This window comes from Sciurus carolinensis, chromosome 15, assembly GCF_902686445.1.
Source record: "Sciurus carolinensis chromosome 15, mSciCar1.2, whole genome shotgun sequence".
NCBI classification, from domain to species: Eukaryota; Metazoa; Chordata; class Mammalia; order Rodentia; family Sciuridae; genus Sciurus; species Sciurus carolinensis.
This window is the reverse complement of record NC_062227.1, coordinates 7,609,771-7,633,781: the sequence shown is the minus strand read 5'-3', so window position 1 is coordinate 7,633,781 and position 24,011 is coordinate 7,609,771. Positions and strand designations below refer to the sequence as shown.

General features: G+C 41.6%; 1 protein-coding gene across 7 annotated transcripts in view; it reads left to right on the top strand.

Moving 5' to 3' along the window:
• LOC124965638 (contactin-associated protein-like 3) overlaps positions 1–24,011 on the top strand; it is a 214,880-nt gene that overhangs the window by 35,983 nt on the left and 154,886 nt on the right. For all 7 annotated transcript variants that reach the window (XM_047526727.1, XM_047526726.1, XM_047526724.1 and 4 more), the window contains exon 3: positions 23,732–23,925. In XM_047526727.1, the coding sequence (XP_047382683.1) occupies positions 23,732–23,925 (194 nt within the window). The remainder of the gene's footprint in view (positions 1–23,731; positions 23,926–24,011) is intronic.

Genomic DNA, 24,011 nt, shown 5'->3' with positions numbered 1-24,011 from the left:
TCCATTTCATGATCCATTGGCCCTATTTGCTTTGGGCCTGTGATGATGCAGCTCGTGATGGTGGAAACATAAGGTGGAGCAAAATCCCTCACTAGGGAGCAAGCTGAGAAAGAGGAAGGGGGCCAGGGTCTCACAGTCCCCTTGAGGGCATATCTCCTATGACATGAGGACGTCCTACAAGGCCATACCTCTCAAAGTTCATACCACCTTCCAATGGCACCACCCTGGGGGCCAAGCCTTTTTAGCACAGACCACTGGGGACTCATGCCAATCATGGCAAATATTCTTTGCTCTAAAGAGAGGAAACCCAAGACTCAGCAGCTGTCATCCTGACGACTGCTCCAAGCTGGAATGGTTATTTTTAAGATTTCCTTCCCCCATTTATGAGTTTTCTGCCTGAGGCTAAAGGAACGCTAGGTATTAAGCAGAACTGGGGGTGATGGTGAAGAATCTGAAAACGGAAAGCCCAGGAAATGTGGAGAGGGTTTGTCAGCGTCAGGGAAGTAATCACAGCCTGTTGTGATGTTGTTGTAACGAGGCCTCGACGTTATCTGTCACAGGGGGGAGGGAGGCTGCGTGTGCTCTGTGACCCTGGGTCGTCCCTGTCTCATTATATCCTTGGTCACATGCTTCACCAGACTTGGGAGCACCCAGGGGCTGCATGCCTTAGACACGCAATCTAAAGAGATCCGAAAACATAACAAGCTGCAGCGACGTGTGGAAAGCATCAGAGAGAGCTTAGGTTCTCTTATGGGTATAATTCTGCGGCAACGAATTCAGCATTCCTAAAGATAGCCAGGTGTTGTCATGGTCTAGTGAAGTGGACAATATCATTATTCCTGGTTTGAGACTTTGACAGTGGCTCCTCCGAAAAATCACAAAGCGAACATACAACTAAACAAGCAGAAATACACGAATGTCGGGACAAATTTGGCATGAAACTTCTTGTGTGTGGGATCAGGAAGAAAGATAATGAATGAATTGAAAAGTACAGGAAAGAGGCCCGTGTCCGCTTCTAGTAACAGTCCTGTAAATTTTGGAATAAGACTTGAAAAATCGAGCAGGCCATCAGAAATGGTCTCTGCTCGGTCTGTCCCATGACAACCTCCGGGTGAATTGCTGTCTATTGCTGTCAAAACTAAATTATTAATTGGGGTCCTTTTTTCCAAAGCTTGATCGGGTCCTCCTGGTTTTCAGTTCAGGACGTTTCCCACCCTGGACAGGTTGTTCGGCTGTGCGGCTCATTTCACGGAGAGCTCTGTGTGTTTTAGATTCCTCTTCACGCCCAAGCCTGGTTCTTGTAAGCTTTTTTTTTTTTTTAAATTCTGGTACTGGTTCCCCGTTACCCCAGCCACCCAGGATTTAATGTGCCGAGCTGCTGACACCAGGAGGCCCGGGCGCAGGAGGCAGTGGAAGGAGGATGTGACCTGGCTGCAGCTCAGTGACAGGCTCTCCCTTTGCTTCCATCTGCCTCCCCCACCCCCAGCACAAGTCCAGAGATGGTCCCGACCTGTCCCCAGTCAGCAAGTACCCCTTTGGTTCAGTAAGCTTTGAAACTCTTGCTACCACAATTCAGTTCTTTAGTTTTTCCATTTTGTTTTGTTTTTTGGTGCTGGGGGTCAAACCCAGGGCCTTGCATGTGCTAAGCCTGAGCTCTTCCACTAGGCGACACCCCCAACCCTCGTTCTTTTTTTTTTGTTTGATTTTTGGAACCAGGGATTGAATCCAGGGGTGCTTAACCACTGAACCACATCCCCAGCCCAATTTTTATTTTTTATTTAGAGACAGGGCTCACTGTGTTGCTTAGAGCCTTGTTAAGTTGCTGAGGCTAACTTTGAAGTCACCATCCTCTTGCCTCAGCCTCCAGAGCTGCTGGGATCACAGGTGTGGGACATGGTGTCCAGCCTAGTTCTTTTTTTTAAATCTTTTTAGATATACATGACAGAAGAATGTATTTTGACATATCATACAGACATGGATATGAATTCTGATCCTTGCGGTTGTACATGGTGTGGAGTTACACCGGTCGTGTGTTCATAGATGAACATAGGAAAGTGATGTCCCATTCATTCTGCTTTCCCATTCCCATCCCCCCTTCCTGCCCTTCATCTCCTTTGTCTAATCCAATGAATTCTATTCTTCCCTCCTTCTCACCTTATTGTGAGTCAGCATCCACATATCAGAGAAAACATTCAGCCTTTGGTTTTTCGGGATTGGCTTATTTCACTTAGTATGATAGTCTCCACTTCCAACCATTTATCAGCAAATGCCATAATTTCATTCCTCTTTATGGCTGAGTAATATCCCACTGGGTATACATACCACATTTTCTTTATCTATTCATCTGTTGAAGGGCACCTAGGCTGGTTCCATTGCTTAGCTATTGTGAATTGACCAGCCTAGTTCTTTTTATTTTGGGGTACTGGAGATTGAACTCAGGGGCACTTAACCACTGAGCCACATCCCCAGACCTATTTTGTATTTTATTTAGAGACACGGTCTCACTGAGTTGCTTAGCACCTCATTTTTGCTGAGGCTGGCTTTGAACTCTCAATTCTCCTGGCTTAGCCTCCCCCCACTGGAATTACAGGCATGTGGCACCCAGCCCAGCCTAGTTTTGGATATCTGTTTCATGAGGAAAATAATTCTGGTATTCAAAAGTCACTTTAGAAGAAATAGAACCTTCTTTCAGGTTTATCAGATGTCATTTGGGGAAGGCTGCACAGAAAAAAATAAGAGGTTGGAACCATACTTTCTCAGAAAATTAACACAAGAATAGAGAATGAAAATCAGTTTTTTGACGATTACATGCTCAGAGATTCCTAAGTCATCTACAAAGCATAGTTGCTGATATTTCAGAAGGCAAAATTAGGAAAGACCAAATGACGTAATAACAGTAACGATCTTGAGAATATAACCATGCAACCAGAACCGAGGAGGGAGGGTTCATGAAATTTTTCATGGGACTTTCACTATGAAACAAGATGTCTTGTTTGGGAATCTATAAATGGCAGAAATGAACATTGCCCTAGACCTTTCTGTTGATGTGACATAAAACGCAACAAATGATCTTGGCTTTGAACTTCTTACATACTAGAAACTAAGCTCTGACCTCTGATATTACTGTGGACAGGAAACAGCATAAAAAACGAACACAACTGAAGAAATTATTATGTGTAGAGCTCTTCACCTAAGAGATTTAAATGTATGGGTGGGTCTCATCAAATGTTCAAAACTTTCTTTCCAAAAACTTCCTGAAGAGATCCATAACAGAGTCTCTGGTGAAGGTCATCATGAAGTCGCCCCATTGAGGCATTTATTGCTGTGGTAATTATAGCATTTGGTTGTGATTGGATGACAAAATTGTAGAGAAAATACTCAAGCTATTGAAGAATTTCTCAGGTGGGCATCAGATATCACTTAGAACATTTTTCTCAGTTCTCTGATTAAATGAGAATTGTGTTTAAGAGATGCTTTCTGCCTCACTTCAATTTTAGTTATTTGGGAGAACATCAGGAACTGATTTAGCAGGAAGGAGCCTAGAGGCAGCCTGATCCGCTGCACACAAAACCCAGAGTGCCTTGCAGCGGTTGATGGATGAGCCCAGGTGTCCAGTGCCTCTGTAGCTCTGCAGAGGAAACCAGGAGAAGCAAGACGCTGGCCTGCAGCTTCCAGGCATGACTGTGCACATTCTCTCTTTGCACGAATAATTAACTCGACAGAAAAAAGAAATCAGCAATTTGTGGTTGATTGTGCTAAAAACAATACAGAAATTTACCTGTATCCAGTAAATACATCAACACAGTTGGTGATTTTTCAGTAAGTAGAGAAAACATTTGGAGAGGTGCTTTGTTTTCCATGTGGAGAGTATAAGCATTTGGGGGGGCAAATGGTTATTCTTTTGATATAATAAACCTGCATAGGATAGATTCCAGTGTCAGCAAGACAAATGGTTTCTGCTTCTCTGAAGATGTGTGTGAAACACACATGGAGAAATAATGGTCAAAAGTTGCTTTATAAAATCCAAGGATCAATTTATTATAGTAGCTCTTGTACTCCTTGAAGACTGCGGCATGTGAATTTAAGTGTTCATTAAAGGTGGAAAATTTGTGGAAAAAAAATCTTATAGTCCTCATTCTCTGCTTTATTGTTCCTTCCTAGTCAGATGCCAAATTCTGTCTATTCTCTTTGAAATATTTCACACTTAAAAAGCTTTCTTCTTCATTTCTACGGATTTTGCTCCAGATCTGTCCCTTAATGTCTCACTTATATGACCTTAATAGCCCCGGGACTGATCTTCTACTTTTGAAGTTTTCCCTAATTAAATAAATCCCTAGGAAAGTCGTCAGGTACCCTGCTTTGAAGCACTGTTCGGTTCTGGTCACACGCTCACTCTGTCAGTCTCGGGCACTAGACCCTGCATAAGGCAGTTCCCAGACTGCTGCTTATGAGCCATCTCAGAGTCCCCAATATGAAGCAGGCAGTTGATACACCTTAAGAGAAAAATAAACATGCGTTTCACAAAATAACAAAATCACAATTTGGCTAACATGTAATTAAGAACGTGTAGGATGTCTGTGTGAACACTTCTGTGTGTTTTAGAGTACTGGTAATGTTGTTTAGATTTGGCTGCTTTGACTAAATGGTACCATGTTCCTGCTTCATGGAAATGCATCAGTGACTCTACCTGGTTCTCGTAGGCATGGAAACAAAGGTGGTAAATGACATGTAAATTTCAGAATTTAGCTTAGAAGATGCTGTTAGTGACCATTAGTCAAATACAGAGATAAAAAAATCTTTATTAACCTGAGATAAAATTGTCTCTGGGTATGACAGTTTTACCCAGGCAACCCGACAAGCAAGTGCAGGGTGAATGTTCGGAACCAGGACTTTCCCATCAGGGACGTACCCATTCCTGTTCCTTCCGTCTGCTGTGTGCCTGCACAGTGTCCACATTTTCAACTAATTTTCTAACAGAACTTGGGACATATAAAATATTCAGGAATAACCACAGGATGCTGTTTTTCCAAAATGAGCTCAGTGAATTTTAAGAACTTGCGTTCACTTTTGCTCATTAAATTTGAAGGACAGGTGTACGGTGCTGGGTTCCATCCTTAGCAACACACACACACACACACACACACACACACACACACACACACTCAAACTACCCAACCATCATTCAGAGTGGCAAGCCTAACATTGAAAACTTCTATGCCACTCCGTGTGACCTACACACTCCAAAGTCCACCATAAAGTCAATGTTTTGCTTGGAGGAACTGGTAGAATGAACTCTTGGCAGATTTCTTTAACCATTCTCTGATCTGGTCGTCCCTGAAAACTACTGATGCTAGTGACGATGCCTTTCCATTTAGGGACAAACCCTTTGGCAAGTCATTGTGCGAGTCAGCTGGAATAGGACAGGAACAGCAGAGGCTGCGTGAGCTGAGAAAAAGATCTGCCACACAGCTCAGAGGGTGCCCTGAAAGCCTTTCCACCATGTATATGCATAACACATCTGCATGCTAACATACATACATATAATATATACAATTTCATGCAAAAAATTGATAAGCAAAATCTGTGCTGATCCTTATTACAGAGCACTGGAAGTTTGTGGAAAAACTCATAATGTAAAAGTCTGTCCTGAGGGGTGAAGGGATATGAGACTTAAAATAACGCACAATGACCCTGCTCATTCCCACAAAGACCCTCTCTGTGTGCGATGGCTGGTGGACGATGTCAATGACCCTGGGCTCTACGCTCCCTGGGTTTTTCACTGCTGCCCTTGAACCTGGGTCTCTGCTCCTAACTCAGCTTGTTGCTCGTTGTCCTGTGCAGAGAGAAGGGATCGCTGCAGAGACCGTGTGTGAAGGCAGTCAATCTTCAATCCCCAATTCCAAAAACATCTCCTGGGTCTAGGAGAAGAAAATTGAAAAGGAATTGGACAGGCTGAACGTGTTTTTCTGTTTTCCTGCTGCGGCTTCCTGAGTGTGTTGCACATTGTAGCTTCATGGACGTGTTGCTCATGAAGATGTTAGGCTTTCTGCTCTGGTTTGTGAGAGCGCATGCCAAAGGCCCCTGGGTTAAAGGCTTGGTCCCCTGGGTGGTGGTATTGAAGGATGGTGGCAATTTTAGGAGAGGGCCTTCATGGGAGGTCCCTAGGTCACTGGGGGTGTGCCCCTTCAAGGGATTGTGGGTATTGTCTCTGCCTTGTCCTTTGGCTTCTTGGTTCCTGAGGCAAGTGGTTTTCCTCCACCATGCACTCCTGCCATGATGTACTTATCTTGCCAGAAACACTTAGCAGTGGGGCCACTCAATCATGACCTTCAGAAGTAGAGGCTAAAATAGACCTTTTCTCTTCATAATTTAATTGTCAGAGGTACTTTGTTACAATGATGTGAAGCTGACTTGTGCACCCATAACCTGCGAAATCTCAGTAGGGTTGGACTTCAGCATGGGTGGGAGATGGTGGGCTGTCCCCTGAGCTCTGCCCTGATGCTGGGTCCTGAAGGTAGCATTTTGATGGGAATTTCACTGAAGTTCTTATATTTAAGTGTGTACTCCCAAATGCCTAGAAGAGTGGAGGCAGCCTGTCCCCAAGAGAAATCTGCCCAGAGTCCTGGTGATGGGAGGGCACATTAAGACAGATAGGTCTGGACTCCACATCAGCTCAAGGTAGCAAGTGAGGATCGTCCCAGTTATCCTGAACTGGGCCCAGACCCTTGTTGTACATAGTTTTGGTCTCAGCCAAAATTGGAGCTCCTGTTGAAAAGCTCTTTGGGTTGTGGGAAAATGAAGTACATTTTGCCTCCCGAGTCTGTGACTGGAAACGTCACACTTGTGTGTTGATTCTAAATGAGTTGTTCGAGGGGCGTACCTAAGGCCCATATCCAATACCTCAGCAGCCTGGACTTGTCACTTCTAGGCCAAACTGCCTTGTCCTGGAGGGTGATTTGAAGTTTTCTTATAAAGACCTAAACGTAAAAAAAAAAAAAAAAAAAAAAAAAAAAAAGACCTAAATGTGATGCCAAGTGTTTGCACCAAAGGAGTGTCACACCTGTGCTCACTAGAGCTGCGTACACAGGGCGTGCATAGACACTCACTGGATGCGCTCTTTCAAGGTAAAGCAGCCAGACTTGAGATTTGATATGTGACATTGGGGTCAGTTCATCATTTGACTGTCTGCTGAATGCAGACAGCGCTGATGTCTGTATCTACAGAATATTCAGAATCATCTGTCTGAACCACCAGGACGTCCCCAGTGACTGTGACTTTAAATTAGATTTCTCTAGGTGAGAGATATAAAGGACAACACAGCGAATTCACTGCTATCCATCATTGAGCTCTGGGTAGGTAGTGTGGTTAGGATTTGCAAATACTGATTACTCTCTCACCACCACGAGTTAATCCTTGACGTCACTCACAATTTTTATGAAACCTTGGTTCATTTTTTAAGATTGAAATTGTGATGAGTATTCTTTCCAAATTCCTAAAATTTTAGACCCCTATGCATGCGGAACAGTCCTCAGGTTGAGAGATGAGCTTTTATTCCCCTTACCTCTGTGGGTGGTGCCTGCGCCCTGGCTCCGCCCAGCCTCCCCTGAGGGACCTGGGCTCCCTTCTCACCTGGGTTCTCAGCAGCCTGAAGTGCCTCCTTCTGTCCTTGGGGCATCAGCATTTATCGGAATCCCCCAGCAGGGCCAAGTCTCCCTTCAACTTTTTAAAATTCTCCATTAGGACCTGAGTCAAGTGCTTCCTCTTTCCTGATCACCCCAGAAAAGAGAATCGCACCATCCTTTAAAACAAGAGTTGACTAGCTTTTTCTCTAAAGAGAGAGAAAGTGTTTTTGGCTTTTAGGATCACTGTTTTTTTTTTTTTTTTTTTTTTTTTTTTTTCTCCTTTCCTCCTCCTCCTTCATATTCTCCACCTACCCCCCACACACCACTTTAAAATTTAAAACCATTCTTAGTTCTCTGGTCATGGAAACAGGTCTTAATGTAGGTTTGGGCTTCCAGCCATATTTATCGACCCCTGCAAATTAAACATGTCCAGCACTTTTCCTCAAAAAACCCTCATGCCATTTATTACATGCTAGGTGTTTACTTGGTTTTCTTGCTCTTCTTCTAAATCTGCTAAAGGAAGAGAGACATCCTTAGTGATAGGAATAAGCTTGGAGTCAGAAGGTTCTGGGTTTTTATTTGTTTTTATTTTAACCTCGACTCTATCGCTTACTAGCTGTGTCATTTGGGACAAATGGATTTATTTCCTGCATTTTTGTCTCTTCAAATATAAACTGGAATTAGTAATAGCACCTTTTATGAGATAGTTAAATTGTCTGAAAGAAGCTGTGTGGGAATTAAATGAATGAACACACACACATAAAGCAGCTTGGATGTGTATAGCAGCTGTATTCAGAGCAGCCAAAAGGTTGGAACAACCCAGTCATTCACTGGGTGGATGAACAGAGAAACAAGATAGGGTGTATACATGCAATGAAACGCCATTCTGCCCGAGAGAGGAAGGAGATTCAGATACAATCCTGTAGCACGGATGAACCTTGAAGGTATTGTGCTAAGAGAAATAAGCCAGTCCCCCAAGGGCAAATATTGTCTGACTCCATTTATGTGAGCTATCCAGAGTGGTGACCTTCATAGGGTCAGGAAGTGGAGTGAGGATTGGCAAGGGCTGGGAATGGGGGTCATTGTTCAATGGGCACAGAGTTTTAGTTTGGGAAGATCAAAGAGTTCTGGAGATGGATAACATTGATGGCGGCAGAACAGGAATGTACTTACAATGATCAGGTCTCTTAGACCACTGAGCTTAGAAGTAGGTCAGATGGCAAATTTTATGTTATGTGTATTTTACCACAATATAAAATTAGCATATGATCGGATCCAACATAGCCTAGTATTTATTAAGTGCTTCTGAAGGAAAAATAATTGTTAGGAATGATTGTAGGAATAAAAGCCATTAAGCATATTATGGCTCTCACAACATCTAGCCCAGAGCAAATATGAAATAATATATACTGATGTGGTAGAAAACTTTAGAGTAAAACACAAATTAATGCCAAATAATGTCAGTTGTTAATGAAGAAATGTCAAAACCCGGAGAAAGCTTTTTCCATTAGGGTATAGCAGCCAAGGGGCTCTTCTGATGTCCAACTAGTTTGCAGTGACCGAGTCCCCTTACGGTTTCATTTAAATTGGTTACCACACTGCTGATAATGTGACATTGGTAACTTAAAACAAATCCAGCAGAAAAAGCCCTAAGAGTAAAATTAATGGATTTCTATCATTGAAAGCAGCAACAACAACAAAACCCAGGAAAACTGTATCAGCTGTTTCATTATGAAGTAGCTGTGACAATTTTAACTTCTGTATTTGAAATGAAATTCAGGAGTCCCAATCAGATAAATAACTTTGAAGTTGATAACTGTATTTATCAACCTGAAGAGTTCTTCACTATTTTATTTAATACTTCACTGAAAATTAAAGTCCAAATTTATACCTCATGTTTTGTAGATCATCACCGTTGTGAATTATTCCTGCCAGTGGAATGTATGTGTATATTTTCTGTATAGAACTAGCTAAACAGGACCCTTCCCTCAGTCCCAGTGATCTTTATGTATGTCCCTCTTGTTCAGATCGTAAAAGAGAAAATGGAGATGATGATTGTGGTGGTGATTCCTTGAATATTACAGTTTTAGCTTTTAAAAGTATTGATTGTCATTTAGGGTAGGAGCTGTTTAAGTCAGATCTTGAAGATCATGGAACTAAATTTTTTTTTTAAATTAAACTATGATTGATTTAGAAAGTTCATTGTGGGATTTTAAAGAACACGGTTCTTCTTAACTTTCTTCCATTTTAGAAGAAAGCTGTAGGAAGATATCCTATAATGACTGCAAAAATAGTTAACTGATCTGTGATTCTGTTAAACCAGAATAAGGGATTTTTGTGGTTTAAGGTATCAATATATATGAATGAATTTACACTATGATTCAGGCACTGAAGACATTGGATAAATTAATGTAAAATGCATTTTAGAAAAGAATTGCAAGAAGAAGACAGAGTTCTTTGAGGCGGTGTAGAAAGGACAACTTAGGAGCAGGAGGACTGGGAGAGCAAGGGCCCCCTGGGCCAAGAGGAAGTACCTCAGCCACAGGGTCCTGGTGTGACCCACCCACCTGCAGTCCACTCAGGCTTCCTGTCCCATGCCTCATCAATGAATACCGTGAAGAGGTAGTTACCATAACACAACATACATAGAGAGTAGTTCTTGAAAGCATTAACCGCCACAAGTATGATTTTAATACTCCTAATTTATGGTAGTGACAGTTGAAATCAGTTCACATTTCTTCTAGAAATTCCTGACTTGAAGTCTGGGTATGTCTGTTTTCCATTCTACCCTGGGAGTCCTCATAGCTCTTACCTCTTTATGCAGAGAAACATGAAGGGATGAGAAGTTAATCACAATCATATGATTAATTTTGTCTATTTAATTTTGCAAAATTGATAGATGTTAAATAAATGTACATAAATAACTGTGTGTGTGTGTGTGTGTGTGTGTGTGTGTGTGTGTGTGTGTGATCTCTCATCTGCATCTCAAGTTCTTCAATTTTGAGATTGACCATTAAACCTCACTTTATTGTCATTGAATTTACTTTGGTAGTTCTTAGAATTGCAGATTGCTAAATTTTTCTATGAAACCAAGACTCCTAAAATGTGGTGGTACCTTCCAAACCAGAAAAGGCAAAAAAAAAAAAAAAAGAAAAACATTTCATTCTTTTTAACCATCTCCTTAAGTCAACTATGCGATTCAAATTTATTTAGATCTTTAGAAGCTTCAAAAATAAAACCTTCAATCATACTGGTATTTGGTTACCCCATTTGCTTATCAAAATCATTATTTTATTTTATGATTATTCTCCCTTCAATTGTGAGCATTTATTGGATTGTCTCGTAGCATTTTCTGGGAGGCTGCTGTCCACTTCTGACATCGCGCACCCTCCTGTTAGAGTGATCTGGCGGGGCAGGACCTGAGATGGAATGAATAGTCTTGCCAGAAGCAATTGGAAACTGCCTAGGCAAAAGCACGTGTGCTTTGTCCTTTCTCCCCACCCTCCCCGCCTTCACTCTCCTTCACAGCCAGAAGCAGTCCTTTGAGGGACTCCGGGAGAGCTTTCATACTGAAAACCATGAACTCTGATGTGAAGAGTCCAGCCCGTAGGTCAGCTTGGAAATTAGAATCGGTGCATAGGAATTCATTTCATCAAAAAGGAAAATTTGGAAGCCTGAGCGATTTGCTGCAAACACAAAGCAAATGGAGATACACTGGGCAGTTTCCTCCTCCCTTCTCATCCAGATGTCTGCCCACAACCATGCTTCCTCAAGACGCTGATGCGATTCTGTGATGGAGAAGCAGAGAAAATATTGGCCTAATGCTTCCAATTTAAAAAAGAAGCGAATGGTGCTGAGGCTTCGTGCCTGGGCCGTTAATTCAGGAGATGCTGGATGCACAGGAGCAATGGGGGATGGAGAAAAGACAAACAGACACACATAGAGAAAAAGCTGGGGCCAGGTGGGTAGCCATGCCCTGGTGAGGCTTGACTGACTCAGAGCTAGCTCAGCAAATTTATTACATAGGTTTCAGCATCAAAAGGTTCATTGTGGGGTTTCAGCAAAGCAGGCAATCTGAAGGACACAGGGTTGGTGAGACACTAAGGTCATCTTGTTTTGCTCTGAATTCTCTATCCCTGGAAGAAGGTGTTGAACTCAAGGCCAAAACTGATACAGCTGCACACCTTTGCATGTAGCCACCCCTGGCCGGCATTACCACAGCAACTGGGGTGTCTTGACCTGCACCTTTGAACAGGCAACTCTCAGTAGAAACGTAGCCCCTAGAGAGTCAGAGGCCATGATTCAAACCATCTGCTCTCCACAGAATGGTTCAGGATATTTATGTGGGCCATTCAATGTCAAGATATCTGTTTCCTACTTTAGAAGCCATAACTCCTAGTGAAAACTTAGCACCATACCTAAAAAGCAAGTTACTGAATAAAATAAAAATCCTTACAATGGAGGAAATGACCCTTACCTGGTATCTTATAGCATGTGATCTCTAACTCTGAGAAATTTCCATGACTCTGCACAATGCAATGTTCCAAGACAAAAATGAGTGTAAGTCTCCTTGGTTTTGGGAGGCATCTCTTTGTTAAATAGTAATTAGCGCATGGATGTGCCAAACTGTGTTTGTCCATTTGCTAGTGATGTACACATGGATTGCTTTTACTTTTCTTCTGATATGAAACATGTTGCTATGAATATTCAAATTTTAGTGTGGATTTGTATTTTCATGGAGTGGAATTTCTGAGTTGCACATCTACTCTAAGACTTAAGTTATCACAGCAACATTATATTATATTTAGCAATAAAAGTAAAGAGATGATTGACACCCCATGATGACTTTCTGACTTAATGGTTCCTTAGTGTTATAAGTTATTCTCTTGGAGGAACATCAACAGACTCCTTTCTAGGCTCTCCAGCCCATTATCTTACAACTGCATTCTTTCTTCTAAAATTTTGTCCCTTTACATTTCCTTATTTAAAAAATTCAGCAATACACGTGATTAAACTCAGTGGTCATGCGATACTTGGCACAGATGTGAGCTTGAACAGGAAGCTTCCTTTTTACCAAAGGTGACTGGATTACTCATGAGTGAATGGACATCAATCATATCACCACCTTCTGCTTCTGGGAAGACATTGTGTTTCCTTGCCGTATTCCTCCAGCTGAATAGGTTTCTAAAACAATATGCTATATAGCAAACGAAAAATGAAAAAAAAATGGAGAAGAGGAGCACCAGTTAGGAACCTGAGGATCCAAGGAATGGGGAAAAATTAAGAGACCAGCTGGGGAATAGAAGGAGGAGGATCTGCACAGAAGGGGAAAATCAGTGGCTGCTGTTTAACTCTGAAGATTAACAAGGGGGAAGGGCTTTGTGGCAATGAGAGTTCTCTTTCTTCATTATGCTGGTGGTTACAGGACTCTTGACGTGTCACAAGGTGACACAGAACTCTAGGGACACATCACTTTCCTGGTTTTGATATTATATCATAAAGATATAAGTCATAACTATTGGGGGAAACTAGAAGAAGAATACATGTTGCATCTCTGCACTTTCTTTACTCTTTCCTGTAAAGCTGGTGATTTTAAAATAATGTTGACTTGCTAAATGTGAGTTTAATTTGTGCCATGAAGCTGATCTAAAAGAAGGACCAATGACAAGCTGGTAAAATACCTACCACAGCGGGTTCTGTAACCAGCCACCTTAGTCACGGAAGTCAGCGTTATACAAGACACTCCTAAAGTTCTGCAGCCCGTGATGGGGGTGTGCCCAGTTTCCTCTGTGGTCAGGCTTGGTCGAGGTTGTCATTATTTCCTACAAAGAGTCCAGCAGGACAACTTGGGTGGAATTCTATTTTTTCCCTAATGTGTATTTCCTGTTGAATTTTTTGTCAAAAGCACTTATGTTACTGTAATACTTAGAGCACATCCTTTGGTATTCATTCTGAGATGTTGTCACATCCCATGCAATAATTAATAAATGCACGTGTCATCTCATACAAAGTGTTCAGGCAACTTTACAGACTGTAACTACTCTAACAGCATAATACCTAGGGAAATGTAAGCATCTGGAGAACGGACTGAAGACTCGTAGTTGACTGAGCAATGAATCATAGACAGATGGATTTACTCTTCACTGAAATTGCTATTTCTAAGCCTTTCGCCCTGGAGTTTCTTTGCATGATACCAAGTGACATTAAATGAGAAAGAGAGGTGTAAGAAGTATGTCATCACTCCCTTAAGAAAATGAAGAGATCATCTGGGGACAGGACTGAGATGTGTGGTGAGGATGGAGTCAGCCTCGGGGTGCTGAGACTCTATCCCACCCCTTCTTGAATGCCACCGTGCCCGTCCCACACACTACAGCCTCGTGCTTCTACTCTTCAAGTGAAGACTGCTCAAGTGACATTTCGAGATTATATATCTTATCCAACATGCAGTGAGTGTATGAAAAATGCACAATGATGCTTTATTGAATTATATGTGGTTCCAGAGATGAACGGACCCACACCTACCTCCAACTCAATTGCAGCAGATATGGGGAGAAGGACAAAGGCTGACTGGTTTAACCCCAGGGCTCCTTCTGCTATCTTCTGTGAGTGCCTGGTGAGGCTCTCAGTGGAGCCCCTGTGAGTTGATGTCCGTGCTCAGTAGACAAAGAGCCTGCAAATGGGTGCATGCCCCTCCCCCTGGGGTGCTAAGAATGGCTCACCACCAGCCTGCCCTGGGAAGGCACCAGCAATTTACAAACCAGACCCTCTGAACTCTTCTTACTGGTGTCTGGTTGTATCTGTCCCTGGTGAACTCCTGCTCATCTCTCTCCTTGTAGGGTTCATCTCTCTTTAGATTACAGGTCACTTGGTTGTTCTGCAAACTGAGCTCTCCACTGGGTTTGAGAAATGTCAAGAAGTTGAAATTTGTCGTCAGGGTGGTGCTGTGGTTTCAATATTAGGTGTCCCCCAAAAGCTCATGTGTGAGACAATGCAAGAAGGTTTAAGGTGAAATGATTGGGTTACGAGAGCCTTAATCAGTGTGTTAACGCACTGCTAGGAATTAACCGCGGTGGTAACTGTAGGCAAGTAAGGTGTGGCGGGAGGAAGTGGGGCTTTGGAATATATATTTTGTGAATGGCAAGAAGAGAGTCTCTCTGCTTCTCGGTGCCCATGTCCTTCACCACTTTCCTTCACCACACCCTTCTGCCATGATGTTCTGTAACACCTTGGGCCCAGAACAGCAGAGCCAGCTATCTATGGACTGAGACCTTTGAAATCATGACCCCCCAAATAAGCCTTTTCCTCCTTTAAAGTTGTTCTTGTCAGGTCTTTTGGTCACAGAAGCAAAAAAAAAAAAAAAAAAAAAACCCAAAAAAACAAAAAACAAAACAACAACAACAACAACAACAAATAAACTGACTATAGCAGGTGGGAAGGAGACTCCTCATTGCTCTTTATTTCTTTGGGCAGATGCCTAGAAGTCCCATTTCATCAATTTGGAATGTTACGTTTTCACTTTCATTCCATTTAAAATATTTTCTGATTTCTTTTTTAGTTTTTTCTTTGATTCATTGATCCTTTAGTATGGTAGTTGAGTTTCCTAATATTTCTGAGTTTTCCAAAGACCTTTTGTTATTGATTTCTAATTTAAGTGCATTGCATATCACAGACAATATCCTTTGCATGACTTAAATCATTTTAACTTTATCAAGCATGTTTATCTTTATGACCCAGAATATGGTCTATTTCATCAAAATTTTCAAGTGAATTTGAAAATATTTATTTTGTTGGATGGAATATTTCATAAACGTGGAAGAACCATAGTGGTTGATAGTGATGCTAAAGACTTCTATGCTGTTTTCTGCCTTCCTGTTTACCAACCATTTAGAGAGGGATACTGAAATCTCCTACTGTAACTGGATTTGTCTGTTTCTTTCAGTTTCATCACGTTTTGCCTCATGTATTTTGAAGCTCTGTTGTTAAGTGTATACATGTTTAGGATTATTAGATCCTCTTGCCAAATGGGCATCTTTTTATTATGATATGATCTTTACATTTTGCAACAACTTTTTCTCTGAAAACTACTTTGTCTAATAATCCATCTTTTTTTTTAAATAGTGTTAGCATGATGATACCTTTTCCATTTGTTTACATTTCATATACTTGAGCTTTTATTTTTAAAGTATATTTCTTGTAGGTAGCATATAGTTGGATCTAATCTGACACCACTGACATTAATTAATGGAGTTTTTATACCATTTACACTTATATGATTATATGGTTAATTTTAAGTCTATTATCTACTCTTTGATTTTTATTTGTTTCATTTATTATTTGTGAATTTTCAAGCTCTTAGAGTGTGTAGATACATTTTGTAAGGGAATAAATTCTGTAAGTTGTTACATACACTCTGAGATCTGAGCCATAGGTAAGTGTGATTCTTCCTTAGAGTGTTTTTAGGGAAGTTGAATGTTCTCCCTATATCAGTTTACTAAGGTTGAAGAAAACATAGCTAAAAGAAAACCAGAGTGAAAAGATATGTTCTCTGGCAGGATAAGTTTATCTCTTACTTGGTTAAAAGGACTGTAATACTTGAAATTCTGCATATGTGTGGTTAGAACTTCATCTTTAAAAAAACTAATTGAAATCAGGCCTAAGGGAAATGTTTAAATTACCTCAGCAAAAAGGCAGACTTACTGACAAAACACTTTGGTGTTCAAAGCCCATAACTCTCAGAAGTGGGATAAGGAAGATCACTTAAAGTCAACCCTACTCCTTTTAATACTTAAAATCACACTGGAATGTAGAGGTGGTGATGAGCCTTACATCATCTCTTACTTCCTGTTTTCTGCTCACCCCTAGGCAACACCTGAAATCCGTAATTATTCTGCAGTGTGTTAAGAGTCAATTATAGATCCTTGCTTTCATTTCTTGCACTTTAGGAGTCTTGTTAAGGAAGTCTGGTCCTAAGCCAACATGATGAAGATTCAGGCCTACTTTTTCTTCTATTTGGTGCAAGGTTTCTGGTCTAATTCCTAGGTCCTTGATTCATTTTGAGTTGAGTTTTGAAATGAAAGCAAGGATCAATAAATGGGATGGATTCAAACCTTTTCTCAGCAAAAGATACAATCAATAATGTGAAGAGAGAACCTACAGAGTGGGAGAAGATCTTTTCCATGCACACTTCAGATAGAGCACTAATCTCCAAAATTTATAAGGAACTTACAAAACTTTACACCAAAAATACAAAGAACCCAATCAATAAATGGGCCAAGGAACTGGACAGACATTTTACAGAAGAAGATATACAGGTGATTAACAAATATATGAAAAAGTGTTCAACATCTCTAGTAATTAGAGAAAAGCAAATTAAAACCACTGTAAGATTTCATCTAACTCCAATTAGAATGGCTATTACCAAGAACACAAAGTGTTGGCGTGGATGTGGGGAAAAAGTCACACTTGTACATTGCTGGTGGAGTTACAAATTGGTGCAATCACTCTAGAAAGCAGTATGGAGATTCCTCAGAAAACTTAGAATGGACCTACCTTTTGACCCAGTTATCCCACTCCTTGGTTTATACCCAAAGGACTTAAAATTAGCATACTCCAGTAACGCAACATCAATGTTCATCAATGTCCATAGCAGCTCAATTCATAATAGCTAGGTTGTGGAACCAACCTAGATGCCCTTCAATTGATGAATGGATAAAGAAACTGGTATATATACCCAATGGAATATTATTCAGCCATAAAGAAGAAAAATATTATGGCATTTGCAGGTAAATGAATGGAGTTGGAGAATATTATGCTAAGTGAAATAAGCCAATCCCAAAAAAACCAAAGGCCAAATGTTTTCCCTGATAAGTGGATGATGATACATAGTGGGGGTAGGGAGATGGGAGTTAAGATAAGAATGGAGGAACTTTGGATTATGTAGAGGGAAATGAGAGGGGGAGAGGTGTATGAAAGATGGTGGAATGAGACAGACATCATTACCTTATGTACATGTAGGATTACACAAATGGTGTGAATCTATATCATGTACAACCATAAAAATAAAAAGTTGTACACCATTTGTGTACAAAGAATCAAAATGCAGTCTGTAAAAATAAAAAATTTAAAAAATAAAAAGGGAGAAAAGAGTCAATTATATGAGGAAAAAAGCAAACATACTTGGAAAAAATCACATTTGAAATAATTCTTTTCTTGGGAAGTGTCTGTTTGTGATAAGATCATTATAATTATTTATTTGATGGATAGCTAGAATTCCCAACTGGTAGTTAGCTCTGTATGCTTATTTATAGTTTGTGTTCTCAGGTAACTTTTAGTCCTTGTAACTCATCACATGTTGAGGAATGCATAGGATGATGATGATGACGATGGTGGTGATGTGGTGGTGGTGGTGGTTGTGGTGATAGTGGCAATGGTGGTGGTGGTGATGATGGTGATGATTATGGTGGTGATGGTGGTGATGGTAGTGATGATGATGGCGGTGATGGTGATGATGGTGGTGATGGTGGTGGTGGTGATGATGGTGGTGATGATGGTGGTAATGGTGGTGATGGTGATGATGGTGATGATGGTGATGATGGTGGTGATGGTGGTGATGGTGGTGATGGTGGTGGTGGTGGTGGTGATGGTGATGGAGATGATGGTGGTGATGATTTACCCTTGCATAACTTCCCTTTAGATAAAGTCAGTACACGCTTACAGTGCCGCCTTTTATGGGTACTATAGTCATGGGAATTTTTATTGTTTTTCTAAACTAGAAGCAATTAAGGTTTCTGCTGAGGGGTTTCTACTCAGTTTGTTCATTTCACATTCTCAGGTAGTAAATTGTGATTGTCTATCCAGACAGAAAACTTAAAAAATAGAGGCATAATTCATCCAGGTGATTTATAAACAAAAAGCACTAGGTGGTTGATGAATCATGTGAATATGTTCGTGGATGGGATTAAAAGATGAAAAAGGAGCTGATTTTCAAAATAATATCTTCACATGTATATAAATTAATTGTTTTATTTTTCTCATTAGTAAAGTGGATGCAATAAGCTGGATGCTTTTGGAAATAAAAAAAATGATCACGTGAGTGGAAACACCTGGTAGCATTCTCGGCCTATGACGTAAAGCTTCACAGTTTTTTATTTCTCTTCTTTTCCTAATTTTCCATTGCAAAATAAGTGGCAAAACTTTAAACATTTCCTCAGAGCTCAGAGGTTTAAAAATGGATAAAATTGCACATGAAACAAGTGCCAAGTTGTGGGATCTTTTAGGAACAAAAGAGTCGTGAAGCCCCACATTTCCACTGTGATCTCCAAGTCAGTGTTCACTAAAAGAAATGCCCTTTCAAAGCAACCTCTGCTGTTCCCCAATGGTCGCCAACAGGCGGGGACTTTCTAGTGCCTCGACTTGGCTTAATCTCATTCAGGTACTGAAATGCACAGGGGGTGGGCGGGATGACGTTCTGATCACTCACAGGCTCTGAGGACAGACTGCAGGCTGAGCTCTCTGGAAATACCAAGGGTTTGTGACAACTCACTCAGCTCAGGTGTGTTGTCCTGCCAGTGGCAGGGGAGGGCGGGAGGACAAGGAGGAGCGAGCCAGTGATGGGCTTAGGGTGGGCTGGGAGGACACACCAGTGGCCTTTTGGTGTATTTAGCTGTAGTAACCATCAAGGAGACTATGCAAAGATGCTTGCAGGTTAAGTGGGGTTTCTTGCGGTGTAACCTCGGCTCTACCACATACATGCAGACTGTTATTAGTTTTAATTTGAAGAAATCAAAAATTGAATGTGACATCCTATTTGTATAGAAATTTTCAGTTCCAAAGTGCTTTAGCCCAATTACTCCGCGGTGCTCCTTGCAATCCTGAGCGGACTCCTACAGTTAGTATGTGCTCCTTTTAGCGTCTTCTGATCTTTGCGTGTGGGTGTGGGGCATGGGTGTGCAGGCCAGGCGAGCCCTCTGCCAGGAGCTGCACTCCCAGCTCTACGTCTGTCAAACAATGACAACAACGCCAAAAAAATAACTAAATAAAACAACAAAGGAACCCCTGGGCCATTGCCACACACTGGTTGGTGAAATTAGACAACTTTCTTTCTTTTTCCATACCTCCATTGTGACCTTTAATAAAGGCAACTAGACCAGCACCATCGGACAGAGATTTTACATTTCCCACCATGACGATTCAGCATGTAATTAAGTCACGAGCATGGCAACACATCCTTGAACCCCAGCTAGGACTGCAGGTTTCCTGAGGCTGCAACCACCTGGTAAAATTCTCTGCGAATACCCGGGTTCATTGCTTAATCATTCGGGGCTGAACACTGTGGCTTATTTACATATGAATGCTGCCTCTTCATCACGGGTACAATCAAGTAACTGGAATGTACTGCTGCCTGTTAGCAGGAGTGCTGTTATTAAAACAATCTAGCAAACTGTGAGTGACAGATTGGGGGTGACCGGGGTTCCTCTTTCTTCTGCGATAACTCATGATCCCAGGACAGCGCACCAGGAACAGCCTGATTTATTTCCACTCATTCTCCTTCACATGTGTTTCTGTGTTAATTACTTTTCTGGACCTGGGGTGAGAGGGAGTGAAAATCAAAAAGAAAATTAAAATTAAAACACACACACACACACACACACACACAGAGTTAAGGAACATGGACTTTGTCATCAATGCTGACTAATGACAAGAGGGGAAATCCAAAATACTCAGTCGTTCCTCTGAGGTTTCAAGTGAGATGTATAAAATTCTCAGTGTACAATGCTGGGGTGAGGGGTTGCCTGATAGCATCTCTTTTGCCTTTTTCCAAATCTTCTTTGAAAAAATCATTTAAAAAATTTAAAAGAACAGGAAAAGAAATGCAGTTTCAGTAGTGTTGTACCGGGGACTCTTTGTTGCTGGTTATGTGGACCGTGGAAGGATATCACACTTATTAAATTTTGCATGGATTTGGGAGAGAGTGGGATGTTAGCTTTTCATCATAGTGACCAATATGTCTAATGATGAATTTATTGGATGACCATTAATCCATCAGGTGGATTAATCCACTGATGTGGCCAGAGTCTCAGGAGCCAATCATTGCCTAAAAACCCCACCTCTGAACCTTGCTGCATTTGGGACTGTTTTAGTCATTTTTTTCGTTACTGTGACCAAAAAAATCCCAACAAGAACAACTAGAGGAGGAAAATTTTATTTGACTCAGGGTTTCAGAAGTCTCAGTGCATGGACAGCTGGCTCCATAGCTCTGGACCCAGAGTGAGGCTGAACATCATGGTGGAAGGACATGGAGGAGGAAAGCAGATCAGGACGTAGCAATCAGAAGCAGAGAGAGAGAGAGAGAGAGAGAGAGAGAGAGAGAGAGAGAGAGAGAGAGAGAGAGAGAAAGAGGGGCAGGCTGTACACTCCCTCCCCAGGAACAAAATGTAAACCCCCAAGGACAGGCCCCTAGTGACCAGACACCCCCTGCCCGCCTACAGTTACCACCCAGCCAGTCCATATCAGAGGATTAATGCACTGATTATGTTAAGGCTTTCCTAACCTCATCATTTCACCTCTGAAAGTTATTGCATTGTCTCACACATGAGCTTTTGGGAGACGTCTCATATCTAATCCATAACAGGGACCTTGCTTTCAGTACATGAGCTTTCTGGGGACATTCCAGATCTGGACCCTAACCTCAGAGATCTGGTAGATCTCAATAGGAAAGTGCCAGGAGATAGACCCTCACTCTCCCAGTGCATCCGCTGTAGAATCCTGGGCCTTGCCTGACCAGGGGTGGAGTGTCTCTCTGCTGCATACTTCCTGAGTACCCAGACTCCTCATTCCAAAAGTACTTTCCATTCTTTGTGCATCTGCTTAGGGCCTCCACATCCCACCAGCATCTTCAAAATACCATGCTATTAAAAATTAGTTTGTAAGCCTAATAGTTTGGGAGACAGAGGCAGGAGAATTGTGAGTTCAAAGCCAGCCTTAGCAACTTAGGGCGGTCTTATGCAGCTTACTGAGGCCCTTTTTCAAAATAAAAAATAAAAAAGGATTGGGGATGTGGCTCAGTGGTTAAGCATCCCTGAATTCAATCCTTGGTACAGCATAGATTCTGGATTCGAATCCTCCTTGGCTACTTGCTATCTGCATAGATCCAGGTAGGCTGCTTGGCATCCATAGAAGCAGGTAGTAACAGGGCTTATCTCATATGGTTACCTTTGGAATTAAATGTCAGAATTCGTATAAAGTGGACTCTGTGCCTGACCCCAGAGTTCTCAACTGCTCGATAAAGATGAGATGTTGAGTAAGAATGGAAATGGGCAGGTACTAATCTCTTAACTCCTGAAAAGTGAAGTTTGGTAGGAGCAACAAGGGGAGGGAAGAACCCCAGGAGCAGTTTCCATGGAGGTGGATATGAGGTGTCCCCAGATCCTTGCACCGTCTCTGGCCGTGACTTCAGTAAATGGTGCTGCAGAGCATCCGAGATTCTTTCCTCATGTAGAAAAGTGTGCTGTATGAATGGAGGATGATCCTAGTGTGCAGAAGAACACCTAGCTGTGAGTTTCAGAAGAGTATGTCCTGATGAGCAGTGTCGGCCACCAGTAAGTCACTGTCTACTAGATCACGTCCCAGACTTGTTAAGTCAAATATGAACAATAAAAATCAGAACCCCCCCACTTCTATATCTGTCTGCCTATCTCTGTAAGTATATATGTACGTGTGTATATATATGCATATCTCTGTGTGTGAGTACACACACACACCCATATCATGGGTATTTAAGAAGATATGCATGTGTATACACACACACACACACACACATATACATATATGCATACATATCTTCTTCAGAGTCTGGGTCAGAAAGGTTTGTACTTATGGTACATTTAAAGGGAAAATATTTTGAACAAAGATTGACTACCAAAAAGAAAAAAAAAAGAAATCTCGGAACCTGAATGCTAAAGAATCTGTAAACTTGGAACTCTAAAGGACATAGTATGTAATTTGTGCGCATCAATTCAGAGAGGTGCCTGTATGTACATTTCTCCATGTTCCTCCATCACATCTTACCATATTCTGGTGTGATACCCCCCCCTTACTCACTTCTTCTCCCAGTTATATTACAATATCAAACTTTTTTGAACCTTTACCTTATGCCGGATATGGGTGAATACTTTAAAAATTAGGGTATAGTTATAAAAATAATAAAGACACATAACATGAATCAGAGAAGAACAGTGAACCTTGGAGAACCTCAGACCTCCCTGCCTAGTCTCCAGGTGAGTGGCAGAGCCAGGGAAAAGTAAAGGTGCTCACCTCCTCAGCTTGGAAATTGTATTCTTTTCCCCCCCCTAAATGTTGATTATTAAAGAAATAGTAGTTCAGGAATATTGCCCATTTTATTTATTTGACCAGAAAAAAATGACATCCCTGGCCATTGCTATTCACAATCTTGGTTCCCACGTGACCTTTGTCAAACCCAAAAGAGCACAGTTTCGACTCTGAGCCTTGGCACACTTGTCACTGTCCAAGACGCAGGTGCTCTTGGCTCTCCCTGTCTCCCTGTGGCACAGCCAGAGTGGACAGCCCTGCCCGGGACTCCCTCCACCCCTCCCTGCTCTGGACCTGCTAATTCTTTTTTGATTTTCAGAGTTTACCATTGTCTCCCCACCGCACACCCCTCAGTCCCTGGTGACCCCATTCTATTCTCTACTTCGATCCACTTCCATAAGTTCCACGTGTAAATGAGGTCAGTTCACATATACTCGATACTGTGACTTCCTGTAGGAATTTTGTCTTTTGTGTTTGGAAAGGACAGAACCTGCACAAGGGCAGTTAGATGACGGGAATACTGAATTGGCTGTCCACTGACATCAGATACTTCCTGCATTCAGTGGGACCCTCTGAACGGCAGGGGTCATCTCGCTAAATGTGAAGACAGTGTAGGGTCCATCCATTTACACATAATTCAGTTTCTTTTTTCTAACAGGAATCTGTGGTTTTTTTAAGTTTATGTATATTTATAAGCTTATTATTTGCTATTCCTGTAACAGGTATGCCCAGTTATTTCTTCTACCTTAATATTTTCCTTCTTTTTTTCTGCCTCAAAAAAGGAGCTGGTGGCTGGACCCCACTTGTGTCCAATAAATACCAGTGGCTGCAGATTGACCTTGGAGAGAGAATGGAGATCACAGCGGTGGCCACCCAGGGTGGATATGGGAGCTCCGACTGGGTGACCAGTTACCTCCTGATGTTCAGTGACAGCGGAAGGAACTGGAAGCAATATCGACGAGAAGAAAGCATCTGGGTATGTTTTCTAATAATAAGAATCGCTACTCATTGCTGCAGATCTGTTAGGAGAAACAGTCTTCGTGTATACTTTTAATTTTGTTT